The 20,736-nt window shown below is 39.9% G+C and overlaps 2 protein-coding genes across 3 annotated transcripts; both read left to right on the forward strand.

Moving 5' to 3' along the window:
* The first annotated feature begins 496 nt into the window (after positions 1-496).
* si:ch1073-357b18.4 (uncharacterized protein LOC797129 homolog) lies at positions 497-20,372 on the forward strand. Of its 2 annotated transcripts, none has more exons than XM_040006059.1 (5): positions 497-965; positions 1,103-1,171; positions 3,430-3,722; positions 4,917-5,699; positions 20,008-20,372. In XM_040006059.1, exons 1-5 carry the CDS (start codon positions 746-748, stop codon positions 20,113-20,115), a joined length of 1,473 nt encoding a protein of 490 aa, XP_039861993.1. In that variant the 5' UTR covers positions 497-745; the 3' UTR covers positions 20,116-20,372. The 2 variants fall into 2 exon arrangements, with proteins under 2 accessions (XP_039861993.1, XP_039861994.1); XM_040006060.1 differs by lacking the exon at positions 20,008-20,372 and having other exon boundaries at positions 4,917-5,235; positions 5,314-6,179.
* On the forward strand, positions 7,059-11,389 carry LOC120717810 (GTPase IMAP family member 7-like). Its single transcript, XM_040006061.1, has 2 exons — positions 7,059-7,255; positions 9,396-11,389. The coding sequence occupies exons 1-2, from the start codon at positions 7,198-7,200 to the stop codon at positions 10,349-10,351; spliced, it is 1,014 nt and encodes a 337-aa protein (XP_039861995.1). The 5' UTR covers positions 7,059-7,197; the 3' UTR covers positions 10,352-11,389.
* Positions 20,373-20,736: the final 364 nt, after the last annotated feature.

Genomic DNA, 20,736 nt, shown 5'->3' on the forward strand with positions numbered 1-20,736 from the left:
GATCATTATATATATGTATATATTTCTCCCAGTTTCATTTGTTTGCCCTAACTTTGTTTCACATATAACTGATGTTGTATATACCATTAAAATCTGAATGTGTTGGTCCAAAGAGGACTATTGTCACTACAGTTCAATTTATTTTTACTGTTATCTGTAACATGTGGGGGTTTTTTTTTTAAATAAAATGTTTGTGTACGCCACAAATAACACATGAAAGAATAAAATGCATTTTTCTTTTACCTCGTTTAGTATTATTTATTTTAATTTATTAATATTTATTATTATTAATGCAATAAAACGTGCAGAATTTTCCCCTACGTTGGCACGTTGACAGCTAAATCCGGATTATTTTTTCTTATTTTGAAAATTATTTTTTGGTTTTTTGTTACTAAACATGTGCCAAACGTGCGGTCAGCTGACGTCACCGTCACGGTTGCCAGCAGCAAATCCTTGCTGAGAGCTGCGCAGCCGCTCTGCGCATCCGTCGGCTGAGCTGAGGTGGTCAGCGCAGCCATTTCCGTGCCCCTCACGGAAAAACATGCAGGGGGTGGCATTTGTCCATCACGCGCACAGCTAAATCAGTCATGACTTTGGCTGCACGACTTCACGCTGAAGTCTGCAGCATCGATTAACAGCCGAGATCTCCAAACTTTCTCCTCAATTCAACGCCTGCGCAGACAATACAAGCTCTCTCCCTTCAGCTCCTGCTCCTTTTCCCTTTTTTTCTGTTTCTGTGTCAGCCATGGAGGGAGATCTGCAAGGAGGCAGCAACCACGTCGCAGCGCTGCATGTGAAAACTGAAGCGGTGGATGAAAATGCATCTGCGCTGCTTTTGGGCAGGCAGGAGTCGCCTGCGCCCTGCGGAGATACCGCATGCAGAGGAGGAGGAGGGGAACAGACTGCAGAGGAGCTGGCTGACACAGAGCTGCAAGCTGCCACGACAACTACTCCTGTACTACTGTGTGAGTGCTCACCTGAGATGATTTATGGCCATTCGGCCTCGTTTATTTGCTTCCTTTTTTGTTTTGTTTTCTTATTGGCCACTCAGAATCTGTTGCTTTTCAGTAGATTATGTAGCTTTTATCTGCTCTGTCATCAGACCCTGTTAGCACAGAGCGGTTCTTCACCACATCTGGGGATGGAAAAACATACCTGAAGATAGCTCCAGGTAAGTAAGATTCAAAGTGAGAGGAGAGCACCAGCAAGAATGTAACAAAACACATAACCTGACTGACTGAAGTCTTTCTGGCAGAAGTAATAACTGGCAACACTTGCGTACATTAACCTCTTTTAATAATTCATATAAAATGATGATATGATGTATCCGCACATATACACATTAAATCTCATGACTGTTAAAAGGAATTTGAATAACCTAAAAATTCAAACATGTAATTTTTTAATCATTTGCATAGAAATGCTATTACACAGGGTGCATGGAAAAGAAAAGGCTATACTTTTATGCAAGTAATGGCTGAATATAAACTTACAGTGTGCACAAGTGCTCAATAAGTCCCCCCGTGGATACACAGCATATGCCAAACTCATCCCATGAGCATGTCTGGAGTCACTGCAGCCACTACGTGTTTCTTTAGGTGAATGATTGTGGAATTAAAGCATTTTGAAATTGGATGCTGGTCTGGAGGTGGGCATATTAAGCACTTGTCAATATTATAAAATTTGTGTATATAACTTTACATTCGCTCATGCATTTTAAAATTTACTGGAAGCTTCTATGTCTAATAGTTAAAAAAACATATAGCCTTCTGAAATCAGATGATTCTTTTTGATACACCATGTATTTTGTGCCTATTTCATGCACCTGAAAAAGTCCACAAAAACTAGGGTTCAAGTCTTAGCCATTCAGTTCTTATCCTTCACTATTAATAAACTTTCTGCATCACTGGGATTGTGTGTGTTTTGATCAGATTTGATGGACATCTGTTGGGGTGTTTGATAGCTCATCAAATGTTGCTAAATTCTGACTCTGGCTGTTGAAACTAACCCCCGCACACGTCAAACCAACGACAAGAGGGAAAACAGAAATGTTGAAAATCTCTCATTAGAAATTACAGATGCAGAAAATGCAGTTTTCTGTATCTGTAAATACACTTGTGGTCATAGGTTTACATCCACTCATCAACCTACACAGGATCAAACATTACATATGGGCTCAAATATTTACACACACCCCCACTAATGTCTCTTTGCAACTTGCACCTCGACCAGCCATCAACAAGCTTCTGACATAATCCTGGCTGATATTTGACCAGTCTTCTTGGCAGAATTGGTAGAATTCATTTAAATCGGTTGGTTTCGTGGCACAGACTCAGCTTCGAAGTGTTGTCCACAGATGTTCAGCAGGGTTGAGGTCGGGGCTTTGGGAAGGTCATCCCAGAAGCTTAATGTTTGTCTACTGTATCTATTCCAAAACCAGTTTATCTGTGTGCCTGGGATCATTGTCCAGTTGGAACATCCAACTGGGTCCAAGTTTCAACTGTATGTTCAAACTTGGACAGAACTAGAGATTCTATTTTCAGGTTTTACCTCAAATCCTGATTTACCCCTGGTAGCAAATCTACCAGCACTATGCTTGACAGCTAGCACAGGGCTCTTAGATTTTAAAGCCTCACCTTTACTCCTCCAAACATACCTGATTGTGGCTCAATCTTTGTCTCGTCTAGCAACGAAGCTTTTCTCCAGAAGACATTTGGATTGTCCATGTGGGCAGCTGCAAATTTCAGATAAGCTTGAAGGTGCGGATTTTTGACCAGATGCTTTTATCTTGGTCGGCACCCTCTCAGTCCATGGCAATGTGAAACTCGTTTCACTGTGGACAGTGATGCCGGTGTGTGAGCACTGGTTGTTCCTGGATTGTTCCTAAACATCCTGACCACTTTTCTCTCATTTGAGGTTGACAGTTTGGGTCTTTTTCCAGACCTTAGCAAAGTGCTGACACATCCAAATAACTCACACTTATGCACAGTATTTGGTATCTGTACATAAGTGTCTTGTATGGTTCAAACCTGTGAGTGCTATCAAACAAATCCTTTTTATGATGGCAAAGAGAAACTACCAGTTATAGTCAATCACTAATAACCTTCTCAAGCTTTATAGAATTTCCACTTATTAAAATAATTAATTGAGTATATTTATATATTTGAACCTGTATGTTTACTACTGACTGTGTGTTTTAGATGTTTTAGATAAAATCCAAAATAAATTCAAACGTGTGCAGTAAGTCTACCCTGGAAAACGAGCAGTTCAAAGAAATCATTAAAATTCCAGAATTACCAGGATATTCACGCCCATGATGAGTGGATCAAAACATTTGATAACAACTGTATGCATATAAGATTTTCCCCAGTTTAACCCATTTATCTTACATATGAAGTGACACCACAAGTGGCTTTCTTTCTCTCCCAGCTTCAGTAATGCCCCCTGCTCCTTCCGAGAAGACGCTTTGCTCTGGCTCGGATTTCTCTTCCAAAGCCGTTCTGTGTCTGATTGAGGCCGTCGGGCGTCGCTGGGGTCTCTATGAGACTCGGGAACGCTCGCAGCTCTTCCAGAGTGTCCAAGAGGAGATGGCCTCCAAGGGGCACATGCTGCCTGTTGAGAAAATCCGTCGCAAGTGGAACAACCTCATTGTGACATACAAGAGGGTTAAAGACCGCAGCCGGGAGACGGGACATGCTAAGACGTCTTGGGAGTTCTTTGATGTGAGTCTAACGGGAAGACAAACCTGGGGATAAAAAATAGTTGCTGACATTAAGTACTGATTTAAGTAAACCTCACAGCTGGACATAGGTGCTATGAAATTTTTTAGCCCTCTTTCTTTTCTCCTTTTCCTTTTTCAAGTGCTTTAGCATAGTCTGCTTTTGTACACTACAAAGTCTACTATAGAGCTGCGACGCTTGAAATTTCCAGTTGTAGAAATGTTGCAATTTCCCCTCAGGACAAATGTAACTGACCTCAAATGCAGCCACCAATAATCATTATCCAGTCAGAGTTTAACAGCTGCACTCTCATCTGTGAATGTGTGTGGGTTGTGGTGTGTGTGTGTGTGTGTTGTGTGTTGTGTGTGTGTGGGGGGTGGGTTTGTAACAATTATATATAAAAAATTGTGCAGAAGAAAACTTATATTTTTGGAAGGTTGGTCTGTGATACAGGCCAGTCTACTTAAATTCAAAACTCAGGGTTATGGCGAAACAGAAGCATTCTTCTGCTGTTGGCGATATACCACCAGCTATAACATTATAACCACTTGCCTAATATTGTGTTTTTCCCCTTTTGCTGCCAAAACATCCCTGACCCATCGAAGCATGGGCTCCACTAGACCTCTCAGACCAGGGCACCTTCTGGTCTGTGGCCACGCAGCCCCATATGCAACAAACTGTGATGCACTGTGTATTCTGACACCTTTCTATCAGAATTAGTATTAACTTTTTTTTGCAATTGGAGCTACAGTAGCTCATCTGTTGGATCAGACCACATGGGCCCAGCTTTCGTTCCCGGCCTGATCAGTCCCCCTTGGCTTCCCATGACCCTGTCACCCCCCAAATCCTTACTCTTCCCCATTTGAAAAACTGTATCATACAGAGTGGTTCTGAATTTATACAGTTTTTAATACCATAAGAGAACTGAGTCAATATAGAGATGGAAAGACTTTAAGGACCTCGCAGGGTTAAATGATGAATAGTTCTTGTACAGGGATGTTTAATCTGAACAACTGTGAGGAAGTACAGCAGAAATAACTAGGATTATAACATAAAGTAACAAGGTTTAATGTCAGCCTAAGACAGCATACGGTTACATTGTTAACTGGTATTTGTAAGTCATGGATTACAATGCTGTTTGATGTATTCATTGGTGTTCTTTCTCCATATCTTTGTGTGTGTCTTGTTCCACTCTAGTTGATGGACGCCACCCTCTGCGACACCATTGGCACTCAGATCGTCAACAACAAACGAAACAAAGGCGGCAGCACGGTTTCTACACTGCCTGCTCCTTTGGCTAAGATCGCTGCAAAGCCCCTGCAGCTCCCACAGCCGACGTCCACCATCATCCGTCCTAGCAGTGACTTTGCTGCTGTTGCTGGTGGTGGTGGTGGTGGTGGTGTGGACTCAGTAGGTCTGGGCTCCAGTGCTGGCAGCGCTGCCAGTACGTCGGTGACTGCAGCGACCATTAGCTCAGCTAATGCCCCAGACCTCAAGCCCCTGATCGTCCTCAATGGTGACATTGTTACTACTAGTATTCACCCAGCCACCATTGTGCCGGCTCCTTCTTTTATCACCTCGCCTTGTTTTACAGAAACAGCCACCACATCCCCTTCCCTCATCTCCACCAGCAACACAGACCTCAACACACTGGGCTACACGAGCCGCAAAGCTCCATCCATCTCATCAGGTGTCATCCCTTTTCGCCTGAGTACAACATCGCTCACCCAAAGCCAGAATCTCCTCGGCCTCTCCTCTTCATTCCCCCTCACGTCCTCCTGCCTCACTTCCTCTGCTGCCACCTCTTTGTCTACATCAACTGTGTCTGGAACTGAAGGACAGAACCAGAAGGCGAAAGCGGAGCAAGGCGGCTCCACTTTGTTCCAGGAGATTCTGAAGCGACAGGAGGAGCAGGCCTACCTCGATCGAGTGGCTCGCCGCAGGGTTGAAGCCAGAGAGAAGAGGCGTGAGAGGAGGGAGGTGCGAATGTCCGAGTCCCTAGGAAGGATAGCCACGGCCCTGGAGCTGCTCTCCTCCAAACAGGACACAGTCATCGCCCTCCTACAGAGGCTGGCTGATCGGAAATAATCTACGGTGAAAGACTGGAAAGTAGAATCTCCTGGCCTTGTTTTTTCCCCACCTGAGATCCTCCTTATGAAGCTCTCTGCACTATAACGCTACTTTAATGAGCATAGTTTAATATAAATCTGAATTTGACGAACTCTTAACTAAATAACAGACAAGCGCAAAGGTGAATCTTTGTTTGTGCTTTTAAATTGTTGTGCTTTGTAAATATGTTAGTTTGCTTCACTGACATCAAATAAAAAGATTCTTTGGATATGCACCTTAAAGCTGTGGTCATTTGAACACTTTGTCCCCAGATTGCAAGAATAAAACACTGATTAACTACTAAAAAGTTGCAATAAACTTTCAACCATTAAAATATTATCAAGGCCTAGAAAATCCCCCAAAATTTATTTAATAAAGAATCTTTAATCACAAAAAGGTTTTAGCTTCATGAATGAATAAATGACTGAGAGCCAGGCTTTGGTTTATTTTGGATAATGAGTATAATGTTCAGATAAGTATTACTGTTAAAACTACAATATTTCATTGAAATGTAGCTGAAAAATGAACCATTTACTTGATGTACTCTCAAAATACTACATAGGTCCAGTGTTTGAGTAAGTGTAGCTGATTACTTTTCATTGCTGAAAGTAAATGCTCTCATTTTAAAATATTTTCATTTTACATTTTGTCAATCCAGGGTGAATTTATCGAAGCTTTATCCCTGATCAGGACGTTTTATGAAGCATTAAAGTATACTGACCACTAGATGGCGCGCTGAGACCGTTCATTGTATTGCTTCTCAAACTTAAAGCGCAATTGTCTTAACACACTTTAGGCGGTTCGTGCGTTAACACACGTGTGTTTTAGTGATATAAAAATCGCAGTATCCTTAAATGTAATAGTTTAATTGTTTCCTCGTTGCATTGCTTCTCAGCCTCACCATAAAATACCAACGAATCAAAGTCTACTTCTCAGTCAAAATGAAAGTAATGATATTCTATTTGAAATCATAACTTTATTCCACATTAAGCTGTTATGCAAGAAATCATCAACCCCTTACACCATAAAGGTGTGTCCCATCCAGTGACTCTCTATAAGATGCAGGTAGAGTGCCAAGTTCAGAGGTTTATTTAAAACATTTGAAATAGTCTTGGCTCGAAACAGGTAGAAAAAATAATAATGTCCTGCAGAGCGGCGATTGTCGCTGCTGACCTAATTATTCAGCGTATGTGGACTTGACTGTAACTTGGTGGATGCGGTATTCTCGTAGTGCAGCCAGTATGTGACTTGGCTGTAGAGCCCCACCCTCAGTTTAAAACAGAAAGCACCGAGGAAGTTGTGATGAAAGAAGCTTCACCTAACAGACTTTGAGTTTTGAGTTTTGGTGATACTTCTATCTTCGTCCACCATGAGCACTCAGGCCGCTGATAGCATACCTGGTCCAGCAGAAAGTGAGCAGGAGCAGGGTCAGTATGAAATATGGAAATGCTGCTGAGTTAAAAGTTTTTAGTTTAATGCTTTTCTGTTTAGTTTTTTGTATGTTTTTTTGCCCCTGTGGGTGTCGTTGGACGGCGTTTCCTTCTTACTGTCACAGCATGCTCTTAATCACGTGTCTTCCTTTGTTCAACTGACACATGTAGAAAGAAAAAGAGAGCAGTGTGCGTCATAGTGGTGCTTTAGCTGAGCTGCAGTTTATCGGGCTTATTTCAGATGTTTGAAGATTGAAGCCATTCTCTAAAATATAAGCTTCCAATGTGGGGAAACAAAACCAGAACTTTTATAATGTTTTTTACAGTACTTTCATAAAAAAAACATAAACAAAAAACAAGATGGCAGTGACTATTTTTATCTACCTTCTTCCTGTAAGTGTGTGTGTGTGTGTTTAACTAACACACAAACACTGAGTTAGCAAACAGTGATTATGAGAAGTGCACTTTTAGCCTCTAATGTTGATGTAATGTTCATTTAATGTCTGCATCTCGTTTCTCGTGCTCCTTATTCCCACTTATCTGCTCTTTAGAGTCTTTGTATCTTTATAATAAAGGCTTCTCTTTACTTTTGTCTGTGTTGTCTGCCGCTGTGTCCTGCTTTTACTGCTTTTACCTCTTCTCATCTCACTCTACATCACAGCTAAACCAATCACTGATTGCAAATCTAACTGTACATCACAAAACCAAGAGACTCGTCATTTCCAAGGGTGGAATGATTGTACATCTTTAATGACCTAAAAACAAACAAAGAGTTAGGTGTACAAGTCTGATTTTCTTTGGGATTTTCTCCAATCCACACAGGGTGAAAAGTGTACATATCTTTGGAACAAAGGCGTCTTTTTACTTTTGTCTGCTTTGCCTGCATCTGCGTCCTGCTTATATACCTAAATATTTGACCCTGTGTGAAAAGGATACATAGAAACTGAAATATACACAGATACACTCTCAGTGATATTTGGTTAAATGACCTTGAGCAAGTTGCACCTCAATCAGAGACTTTCAGTCGCCAACAACAAGACTGTGCTTAAAACCCAGTTCTTTGCCAACAAACTAAATAAATTTAATAACCAGCTCTGAAAAGAAGAGCGGTCAAACATTCAGCCAGAATACTTATTGATACTTGTTGGTGACTACCAAAAGTTTCTGGTTGAGGTGCAACTTGTTAAGAAAAGATTAGCAGGCATGTACCTTTATATTTGACCCTGTATGTAAACTTTTGACCCTGTGCAGATTCAAGAAAATCCAAAAGAAATTCAACTTTAAATATGTATGCTGTACAATCATTTCGCCTTGGAGAAAGAACAATTAAAAAAACAGTTAAATGCCCCCAAATTACCATGATATTCATGCCCACAATGAGTGAATATAAACTTCTAATCACAGCTGTAAATAAGAGTTCTCTTTATGCCTTTTATATGAGAGGATAGGGCACGAACATACAGCTGGTTGTTATATATAACTAAAAATTTTCAAGCTCTCACATTTTGTAACATATTTACCTTGATAGTTTTAGGTCACTTTTTGAGTCTCTTTTCTATTCTCTAAATGAACTTTGACTTTCGCCTTACACGTCTCAGCTTGGCCACCTGGAGCCTGTTGTCTCTTGGATCTCTGCTCAGTAGCGAATCTGTTGCCAAAAAGCTACCAAGTTATGGAAAATAACCAGAATAATATCAGTATAACATGACTGAAATTAGTAGTTAAATTTCGTAATAGCAATTTCTGCAGTAAAAGAATCATTAATGCCTGGATCATTTTGGTTAATCATACAAAATTCTATTTTTTGAAAACATAAGATAAGAAAAAATATTTCAACAGGCATATAAAAACACAACAAACCACAAATGGTAACATGAGACAACATACAGTGTATTAATCTTTACTTTTTATTTTATTCATCAACAAATGCCAAAATGCTTTGTATTTGCCACAATGTAAGAACATAATAAAAAAGTTCATACTGTTTGTGCCCTGGGATGCAACAGTCTGGGCTAATATGTGAAAGCCACGAATTTCTACAAATAAACAATAATAATATCAGAAGTCAGAATGAAGGGCACAACAACTTTCATGAACTCTGAATAGTGTTTAAAAATGCTTTTTGTTGGGTTGACAGAGCCGTTGAGGATCATGCTTCTTGGAAAATGTGGTGCAGGCAAGAGCTCGAGTGGGAACACCATCCTCAATAAAATGGTGTTCTGTTCAGAGATGAAGCTGGGCAGCATCACTGTTTACTGTGAAAAAGAGTCCGCGGTGGTTGGAGATGCACCTGTCGATGTGATTGACACACCTGGGCTTTTCGAGAAGGGAAGCAACAAGGAGGACATCATCCGAGAGATTCTTCAACGCCTGAAACTCCAGGAACCAGGACCGCACGTCTTTGCATATGTTATTCCTTTAGGAAGGCTGACTCAGGAAGACCAAGACACCCACACGCTGATTGAAGCAAAGTTTGGCCCAAGAGTGTGGGACTACACTATCGTGCTGTTCACCCACGGGGATCGCCTGGAAGACAAAACAATAAACAACATCATTACTGAGAGTGACGAGAACCTCCGCAACTTCATACGCAAGTGTAGCGGTGGCTTCCACGTCTTCAACAACAAAACCCCGGAGGACCAGAAGCAGGTCACAACTTTTATGGAGAAGATCGAGACCCTGGTGGCCCTGAATGGAGGTAGTTACTACAAGACAGAGCTGTATCCTGAGAAGGAGAGGGAAATCAGAAAAAGACAGGAAATCATCCTTGCAGAGAGAGATGAAGAAATCAGCAAAAAGGAGGGAAATCTGAGGGAGCATTACAAGGGTGAAGAGCTAAAGAAGATGAAGACAAAGCTGTGGAGAAAAGAGGAGGAAAGGGCAAGAAAAGATGCAGAGGGGGAGTTGTGCAGCAAGTCCTACCTCATGAAGAGAATCCTGTTACTGGCTATATTGTGTCTACTGTTATGTTGCAATCTTGGGGTAGCAGCTAAATGGCTTTGTGTTATAGGAATCATTTTGATTGTGGTGTCTTTTAAGACATTTCCAATTATTCCAGGAAAAATACCAGCTCTTTCTAAGAAAAAGAAATAGATGAGCTTTTACTGTGTTAGTGATTTATCATTCAAATGTGTGACAGATGATATATCGAACTGATTTAATTAACAAAAATAATTTTCATACATATTTGTCTGTCCATAGTTAGAAAATATAGTCATCTGATATCATCTCATTGATCTCATATTTAATCAGATAACAGAACTGTAAAAATGCTAATGAAAACAATATTTAAAGTACTACACAAAAGTCTCGGCCGACCACTTTTTCTTTATATTTTACTAGGAAAAAAAGTAAATGCAAGGATATGCGGACATATACATGGAAATACAATACAGACTTTTAAAATCAATATTTGGTACGACCACCTTTTTTCTTCGACACAGTCTGAACTCTCTTATGCAGCTTTGTTCTCATTTCTTTAAGTAGTCTTCAGGAATAGTTCTGCAGGCTTCTTGAAGAATGTTTAAAGCTGTCTTTGGACGTTGACCGCTTTTTGTTCTGCTCTTTGTGAAGATGATCTCTCACTGCTTCAACAATGTTGAGGTCCAGACTCTAGGGAGGTGAGTCCATGACTGATAGTGTTTTATTGGGCTTTTCTATCCGGGTATGCTTTTTCTGGCGATACTTTTATTCAAGTAATGGCTGAATATAAACTTACAGTGTGCACAAGTGCTCAATAAGTCCCCCCGTGGATACACAGCATATGTCAAACTCATCCCATGAGCATGTCTGGAGTCACTGCAGCCACTACGTGTTTCTTTAGGTGAATGATTGTGGAATTAAAGCATTTTGAAATTGGATGCTGGTCTGGAGGTGGGCATATTAAGCACTTGTCAACATTGTAAATTTTGTGTATATGACTTTACATTTGCATTTTAAAATTTACTGAAAGCTTCTATGTCTAATAGTTAAAAAAACATATAGCCTTCTGAAATCAGATGATTCTTTTTGATACACCATGTATTTTGTGCCTATTTCATGCACCTGAAAAAGTCCACAAAAACTAGGGTTCAAGTCTTAGCCATTCAGTTCTTATCCTTCACAATTAATAAACTTTCTGCATCACTGGGATTGTGTGTGTTTTGATCAGATTTGATGGACATCTGTTGGGGTGTTTGATAGCTCATCAAATGTTGCTAAATTCTGACTCTGGCTGTTGAAACTAACCCCCGCACATGTCAAACCAACGACAAGAGGGAAAACAGAAATGTTGAAAATCTCTCATTAGAAATTACAGATGCAGAAAATACAGTTTTTCTGTATCTGTAAATACACTTGTGGTCATAGGTTTACATCCACTCATCAACCTACACAGGATCAAACATTACATATGGGCTCAAATATTTACACACACCCCCACTAATGTCTCTTTGCAACTTGCACCTCGACCAGCCATCAACAAGTTTCTGACATAATCCTGGCTGGATATTTGACCAGTCTTCTTGGCAGAATTGGTAGAATTCATTTAAATCGGTTGGTTTCGTGGCACAGACTCAGCTTCGAAGTGTTGTCCACAGATGTTCAGCAGGGTTGAGGTCGGGGCTTTGGGAAGGTCATCCCAGAAGCTTAATGTTTGTCTACTGTATCTATTCCAAAACCAGTTTATCTGTGTGCCTGGGATCATTGTCCAGTTGGAACATTCAACTGGGTCCAAGTTTCAACTGTATGTTCAAACTTGGACAGAACTAGAGATTCTATTTTCAGGTTTTACCTCAAATCCTGATTTACCCCTGGTAGCAAAACAGCCCCAGAGTCAGAATCTACCAGCACTATGCTTGACAGCTAGCACAGGGCTCTTAGATTTTAAAGCCTCACCTTTACTCCTCCAAACATACCTGACTGTGGCTCAATCTTTGTCTCGTCTGGCAACGAAGCTTTTCTCCAGAAGACATTTGGATTGTCCATGTGGGCAGCTGCAAATTTCAGATAAGCTTGAAGGTGCGGATTTTTGACCAGATGCTTTTATCTTGGTCGGCACCCTCTCAGTCCATGGCAATGTGAAACTCGTTTCACTGTGGACAGTGATGCCGGTGTGTGAACACTGGTTGTTCCTTGGTTGTTCCTAAACATCCTGACCACTTTTCTCTCATTTGAGGTTGACAGTTTGGGTCTTTTTCCAGACCTTAGCAAAGTGCTGACACATCCAAATAACTCACACTTATGCACAGTATTTGGTATCTGTACATAAGTGTCTTGTATTGTTCAAACCTGTGAGTGCTATCAAACAAATCCTTTTCATGATGGCAAAGAGAAACTACCAGTTATAGTCAATCACTAATAACCTTCTCAAGCTTTATAGAATTTCCACTTATTAAAAGAATTAATTGAGTATATTTATATATTTGCACCTGTATGTTTACTACTGACTGTGTGTTTTAGATGTTTTAGATAAAATCCAAAATAAATTCGAACTTGTGCAGTAAGTCTACCCTGGAAAACGAGCAGTTCAAAGAAAAAGAATAATTCCAGAATTACCAGGATATTCACGCCCATGATGAGTGGATCTAAACGTTTGATAACAACTGTATGCATATAAGATTTTCCCCAGTTTAACCCATTTATCTTATATATGAAGTGACACCACAAGTGGCTTTCTTTCTCTCCCAGCTTCAGTAATGCCCCCTGCTCCTTCCGAGAAGACGCTTTGCTCTGGCTCGGATTTCTCTTCCAAAGCCGTTCTGTGTCTGATTGAGGCCGTCGGGCGTCGCTGGGGTCTCTATGAGACTCAGGAACGCTCGCAGCTCTTCCAGAGTGTCCAAGAGGAGATGGCCTCCAAGGGGCACATACTGCCTGTTGAGAAAATCCGTCGCAAGTGGAACAACCTCATTGTGACATACAAGAGGGTTAAAGACCGCAGCCGGGAGACAGGACATGCTAAGACGTCTTGGGAGTTCTTTGATGTGAGTCTAACGGGAAGACAAACCTGGGGATAAAAAAATAGTTGCTGACATTAAGTACTGATTTAAGTCCGGTAGCCTCGCCTCTGTCAGTGTGCCCCAGGGTGGCTGTGGCTACAATGTAGCTTGCCATCACCAGTGTGTGAATGTGTGTGTGAATGGGTGGATGACTGGATATGTAAAGCGCTTTGGGGTCCTTAGGGACTAGTAAAGCGCTATATAAATACAGGCCATTAAAGTAAACCTCACAGCTGGACATAGGTGCTATGAAATTTTTTAGCCCTCTTTCTTTTCTCCTTTTCCTTTTTCAAGTGCTTTAGCATAGTCTGCCTTTGTACACTACACAGTCTACTATAGAGTGAGACGCTTGAAATTTCCAGTTGTAGAAATGTGAATTTCCCCTCAGGACAAATGTAACTGACCTCAAATGCAGCCACCAATAATCATTATCCAGTCAGAGTTTAACAGCTGCACTCTGCATCTGTGGATAATGTGTGTGTGTGTGTGTGTGTGTGTGTATACATATATATATATATATATATAAAAATTGTGCAGAAAGAAGAAACGGCTGCTTTATATATTTTGGAAGGTGTGGTCGATGTAGAGTACAGGCCTAGTCTATCTTACAAAATTCAAAACTCAGGGTTACTGGCTAGAAATCAGAAGCATTCTTCTGCTGTTGGCGATATACCACCAGCTATAACATTATAACCACTTGCCTAATATTGTGTTTTTCCCCTTTTGCTGCCAAAACATCCCTGACCCATCGAAGCATGGGCTCCACTAGACCTCTCAGACCAGGGCACCTTCTGGTCTGTGGCCACGCAGCCCCATATGCAACAAACTGTGATGCACTGTGTATTCTGACACCTTTCTATCAGAATTAGTATTAACTTTTTTGCAATTTGAGCTACAGTAGCTCATCTGTTGGATCAGACCACATGGGCCCAGCTTTCGTTCCCCACCTTATCAGTGCCCCTTGGCTGCCCATGACCCTGTCACCCCCCAAATCCTTACTCTTCCCCATTTGAAAAACTGTATCATACAGAGTGGTTCTTGATTGATTGGTAATTTATTTCAACATGTGAACAATATACAAGTACATTTAGAAAAGAAAATAAGAGAGAAAAAAAAATGCTATACAAATTACATACAAAAAACCATTCTGATTAATTTACATGTTGAAAGGGAGTGGGAAGAAGTAAACACTTATTTAATCCCACCCCTTTGCCATAAATCATCAGTTAATATTTAGTCAGCTTCCTTACTGATATAATTTGTAATAAAAATAGTGAACAGATTTCTGATATACTATAATATCACATCATGAGTTTTTTGTTTGTTTGTTTGTTTTTAAATAGAGACATTCACTTAATTTAAATATTTTCCTTTTCTTTATAGTTCGAGAAGATCATATTTTTATAACTCTTTTTGAACAGTTTTATGATTGGACATTGCTTTAATTCCATCTTCAGACTGTTCCATAGTTTCACTCCATGAACAGAAACACAAAAGCTTTTTCTTGTAGTACGTACCTTCATTGTTTTGAAGTTACAAAAAACCCCTTAAATTATAACTTCCTTCTTTAAAAAAAAAAAAAAAAAAAAAACCATACTCTGAATATTACCTGGCAGTTCTTTATTTTTTGCTTTGAATAGAATTTGTGCTGTTTGGAATTTCACTATATCGTCAATTTTCAATATTTCAGACTGCAAAAACAGTGAGTTTGTGTGTTCCCTATAACCTACGGAGCCCCGCAGGGGACATGGGAGAAAAAAAAAAATTAAGACGGACTTTTGCGAGATCTCGCAAAACAAACTCGGGATCTCGCAAAACTTTTGCGAGATCTCGCAAAAGTTTTAGCCGCATTCTTCCCATTAGCTCGAAGCTAACGGGAGGTCGAGACCTACTACAGCCGGGAGGAACACTGCTTTCCCGGCACATCGTGCCTCGACCTCCCGGTCGGCTTCGAGCCGGCGTCCAAAGAATGCGGCTAAAAGTTTTGCGAGATCCCGAGTTTGTTTTGCGAGATCTCGCAAAACTTTTGCGAGATCCCGAGATAGTTTTGCGAGATCTCGCAAAAGTCAGTCTTAATCTTTTTTTCTCCCATGTCCCCTGCGGGGCTCCGTATTAACCTGCATTGTGGATGATTCGAATTGCTTTTTTTTGAAGAGTAAAAAGTGAATGTAATGTGGCTTTATAGTTATTGCCCCAGACCTCTGCACAATAGCTTAAGTATGGTGAAACCAGTGAACAGTAGAGAATATGAAGTGATGTTCTGTCGAATACCTGTTTTGCCTTGTTTAGTATTGCAATGCTTCGTGATACTTTGGAATGAATACATCTTACGTGAGCTCTCCAGTTAAGTTTTTCATCTATTATTACCCCCAGAAATTTATTTTCACTGACTCTTTCAATATCAACACCATTTATTTGAATCTTTGCATTCGTATTTAAACTACTATTTCCAAATAACATAAGTTTAGATTTATTCAAATTTAATGATAATTTATTTTTATCAAGCCAGAACTTCACTTTACTTATTTCATTAGTCATATCCTCCAATAAATTCTGCAGATCATCACCAGAGCAAAAAATGTTTGTATCGTCAGCAAAGAGAACCATTTTTAATACTTTGGACACTTTACAGATGTCGTTAATGTACAAGTTGAAGAATTTTGGACCCAAAACTGACCCTTGGGGTACACCACAAACAATGTCCATACATAAGGAGCAACCACCATTTATTTTCACAAACTGTTTTCTGTCACTTAAATAACTCCGGACCCAATCTAAAACTACCCCTCTGACACCATAACGTTCCAGTTTTCTTATTAATATATCATGATCTATAGTGTCAGATGCCTTTGTCAAGTCTATGAATAACCCAGCCACATATTGCTTTTTGTCTATGGAATTTGTGATTTATTCTATTGAATCTAATAGTGCCAATGATGTTGATCTGCTTGATCTGAATCCGTACTGACTCTCAGTGAGTAGTTTATGTTTATCTATAAATTTTTCCAGTCGGTTTTTAAACAGTTTTTCAAGAACTTTTGAGAATTGAGGTAGTAAAGAGACAGGCCTGTAGTTTGTGAAATGGTGTTTGCTTCCAGATTTGTATAGAGGTATAACTTTTGCTATTTTCATTCTGTCTGGAAATCGACCAGTTTGAAATGATAAATTACAGATGTATGTAAATGGTTTTATAATAGCCTCAATGACTCTTTTAATCACTATCATATCAATATCATTACAATCCAAAGATTTCTGATTTTTACATTTTTTGACAATTTCAAAAACTTCATTTTCATCAACGGCTGTGAGAAACATAGAATATGGATTTCTGTCAATCAGTGTATCGGGTTTTTCCTGTGCTTTCCCAGGATGAGTGATTGTTCTTGCTAAATTTGGTCCAGCAGTTACAAAGAATTCATTGAGACTATTTGCCACAACATCCATATTGTATTCTTCATGGTCATTACAAATGAAATACTTGGGATAGTTCTTTTGTCCAGTCCCACATTTTATAACACTGTTCAGGATTTCCCATAATCTTTTATTATTATTTCTATTTATATCTAATTGCTTCTTATAGTATTCCTTTTTACTATATCTAAGTATATTAGTTAACCTATTTTTATATCTTTTGTATCTGATTTCAGCATCTTTAGTTCTCGTTCTTAAGAACTCTCTGTATAGAGCATTTTTCTTTATACATGCATTTTGCAGACCTTTTGTTATCCATGGACAGTCCATATATTTCTGTTTCCTACTATATTGCTTTATTGGACAGTTGGTATTGTACAGTAATGTAAATATTCTAAGGAATTCATTATAAGCACTATTAACGTCCTGTTCCTGATATACTTCACCCCAGTTTTCTTTCAATAAATCTTTTTTAAATGCATTCGTTCTTTCTTCTGTTCTTACTCGTCTGTACTCTTTTTTACTGTCCATTTCATTGATCTTGTAATTCCTATCATAGATTGTAAAAATTGGAAGATGGTCACTTATGTCGTTAATCAGGAGTCCACTTACGGTCTTATTTTCAATGTCATTTGTAAAAATGTTGTCTATGAGAGTTGCACAATGTGATGTAATCCTGGTAGGTCTAGTAATTTTAGGGAATAGGTTCATACAGTGCATTGTGTTGATAAATTCCTCAGTGGTTATATGTTTATTTGGGTTTAGCAAATCAATATTGAAGTCTCCACAAATGAAAACTTTTTTGTGAGCTATTTCAATAAATGTTTCTTCTATCCAGTCTTTAAATGTCTCAATACTACTACCTGGAGCTCTGTATATACAGCTAATGATTACATTTTTACTTTTTTCTTTACAAATTTCAACTGTAATACATTCCAGTACATTATCAATCACCATCGTCATCTTTTCCACCACATTAAATTTCAAGGATTTGTCCACATACAAGGCCACTCCTCCTCCTTTGTTTTGCCTAGTTATAAATGTGAATTCATAACCCCCCAGTTCAAAGTCTGTTCCTTTTTCCATATTGATCCAAGTTTCTGATAAGGCAATGACACTAAAACTGGTTAAGATATTCTTTGATATGACTAAAATTAGCATAGAGACTTCTACAGTTAAAGTGGATAATTGATCATTTATTCTCAGTTTTAATCCTCTGATTGTAGTCTTTATTTGTATAGTAGCAGCAATTGTTATTGTTAGATGAGAAGAAGTTGTTGTCTGGATCTATTTCATATTCCAAGTCCTGTGTATTGTGATCCATATAGTTAAATGTTTTCAGTTCCAATTGATCATATTCTGCAACTGTCTGACTGATGTATGGTGTTTCTTCCAGATGTATCTGAGTTCTTCCTTCCAGTGTGTGGTTGTCTGTTACCTTGTTTGCCGTCCAGATCGTGTTGCTCACTGATATTTTTCGAGATCCGCCATATTTTTAATGGTCAGAACTTTGGCTTCCTCTGGTGATCCGTTTAGTTTAATGAATACTTTGCAGTTCGTCGTCCAAGTGCTTTGGATTTTCCCAGCTTCTTAAGGTGTCGCGCTTTGGCTTTCGTTGAGTTTGGTTAGATGTTCATTGATAAAGACATTAGATCCTTTTAATTTTCTTCCTTGTTTCACCAGCGTAATCTTGTGCTTTCGATTTACAAACCTTAATATAATAGCCGGTATGTTGCCGTTCCTCCTGGGAAGAGGGTGGCATGCTTCGAAATAATTACAGTCCAGGGCAATCCCTTTGGACCGCAGGAAAGCAGCCACCTGTTGTTCCATGGAGCTAATGTCAAGCTCTCCAGGTTCCTCATTGCTATCAGCGGTCACCGCCTGAGCGTATGACCGGGGTTTAATATAGAGCCCAGTGATGATGACGTCGTTTATCCTGGAGTATTGTTCCAGGTCAGCGACCTTACTTTCCAGGTATGCAATCTTTTTATCTTTTTCGGCATTTTGGATGCGGAGGAGCTTTACCATATACCTCCTCCACAATTTCAATGATATTTTTCTGCTGCAACCTGATAGTAGAAATTTCCTCCATTATGAAGTCAAGAGACTTTATAATGTCCTCGACTTCCTCAGCTGTCGGTGTCCTCTTCGGCCCCATTTTATCTGGTTACCCTGGTAGCAGGTTCAGTCAGCTGATTCCTCAGTCAGCTGTTAGCCTGGTAACGTGTTGGCTAGTCTGCAATTACCTCGTTAATTCTGTTAGTCCAGTCCAATATCCTGTATCAAAGTCGTAATCCAGACAGGGTTGTACCAAAAGTTCCAACAATTTGAGTAGTCTTTGCTCCAGAAATTGATGGCCAAATTTCAAAAATCCACAGGACACGATCAAAACACAACTTTCAAACAAATGGCAAACAGGAAGTGACAAATGGCAAATGGTTCTGAATTTATACAGTTTTTAATGCCATAAGAGAACTGAGTCAATATAGAGATGGAAAGACTTTAAGGACCTCGCAGGGTTAAATGATGAATAGTTCTTGTACAGGGATGTTTAATCTGAACAACTGTGAGGAAGTACAGCAGAAATAACTAGGATTATAACATAAAGTAACAAGGTTTAATGTCAGCCTAAGACAGCATACGGTTACATTGTTAACTGGTATTTGTAAGTCATGGATTACAATGCTGTTTGATGTATTCATTGGTGTACTTTCTCCATATCTTTGTGTGTGTCTTGTTCCACTCTAGTTGATGGACGCCACCCTCTGAGACACCATTGGCACTCAGATCGTCAACAACAAACGAAACAAAGGCGGCAGCACGGTTTCTACACTGCCTGCTCCTTTGGCTAAGATCGCTGCAAAGCCCCTGCAGCTCCCACAGCCGACGTCCACCATCATCCGTCCTAGCAGTGACTTTGCTGCTGTTGCTGGTGGTGGTAGTGGTGGTGTGGACTCAGTAGGTCTGGGCTCCAGTGCTGGCAGCGCTGCCAGTACATCGGTGACTGCAGCGACCATTAGCTCAGCTAATGCTCCAGACCTCAAGCCCCTGATCGTCCTCAATGGTGACATTGTTACTACTAGTATTCACCCAGCCACCATTGTGCCGGCTCCTTCTTTTATCACCTCGCCTTGTTTTACAGAAACAGCCACCACATCCCCTTCCCTCATCTCCGCCAGTAACACAGACCTCAACACACTGGGCTACACGAGCCGCAAAGCTCCATCCATCTCATCAGGTGTCATCCCTTTTCGCCTGAGTACAACATCGCTCACCCAAAGCCAGAATCTCCTCGGCCTCTCCTCTTCATTCCCCCTCACGTCCTCCTGCCTCACTTCCTCTGCTGCCACCTCTTTGTCTAGGGTGCGAATGTCCGAGTCCCTAGGAAGGATAGCCACGGCCCTGGAGCTGCTCTCCTCCAAACAGGACACAGTCATCGCCCTCCTACAGAGGCTGGCTGATCGGAAATAATCTACGGTGAAAGCCTGGAAAGTAGAATCTCCTGACCTTGTTTTTTCCCCACCTGAGATCCTCCTTATGAAGCTCTCTGCACTATAACGCTACTTTAATGAGCATAGTTTAATATAAATGTGAATTTGACGAACTCTTAACTAAATAACAGACAAGCGCAAAGGTGAGTCATTGTTCCGTGCCTTTAAATTGTTGTGCTTTGTAAATATGTTAGTTTGCTTCACTAACATCAAATAAAAAGATTCTTTGGATATGCACCATAAAGCTGTGGTCATTTGAACACTTTGTCCCCAGATTGCAAGAATAAAACACTGATTAACTACTAAAAAGTTGCAATAAACTTTGCATGCAATCAAATCAACCATTAAAATATTATCAAGGCTAAGAAAATCCCCCAAAATTTATTTAATAAAGAATCTTAAATGACAACAAGGTTTTATCTTCATAAGCAGGGCTCTGAATCATCCCTGTTACTTTTCATTTTTAGGTTTTAACAGGAAATCCTCATGAGTGACCTAACAGATAATCTCAGGTTCCATGTAGGCTTGTAGGATATTAACTGTATGTGTCTTAAAAGCAAATGTTATGATCACAGAGTCAACCCTAAAATAAAGTACAAGC

This window comes from Simochromis diagramma, unplaced genomic scaffold (genome assembly GCF_900408965.1).
Source record: "Simochromis diagramma unplaced genomic scaffold, fSimDia1.1 OVJJ01000510.1, whole genome shotgun sequence".
Classification (NCBI taxonomy): domain Eukaryota; kingdom Metazoa; phylum Chordata; class Actinopteri; order Cichliformes; family Cichlidae; genus Simochromis; species Simochromis diagramma.

Bases quoted from the DNA above. Each gene is read 5' to 3' on its own strand.
- si:ch1073-357b18.4 (XM_040006059.1), top strand. From the start codon at position 746: ATGGAGGGAGATCTGCAAGGAGGCAGCAACCACGTCGCAGCGCTGCAT. The intron at 966-1,102 runs GTGAGTGCTCAC...CTCTGTCATCAG, and splicing joins AACTACTCCTGTACTACTGT to ACCCTGTTAGCACAGAGCGG. The intron at 1,172-3,429 runs GTAAGTAAGATT...TTTCTCTCCCAG, and splicing joins ATACCTGAAGATAGCTCCAG to CTTCAGTAATGCCCCCTGCT.
- LOC120717810 (XM_040006061.1), top strand. From the start codon at position 7,198: ATGAGCACTCAGGCCGCTGATAGCATACCTGGTCCAGCAGAAAGTGAG. The intron at 7,256-9,395 runs GTCAGTATGAAA...TTGGGTTGACAG, and splicing joins AGAAAGTGAGCAGGAGCAGG to AGCCGTTGAGGATCATGCTT.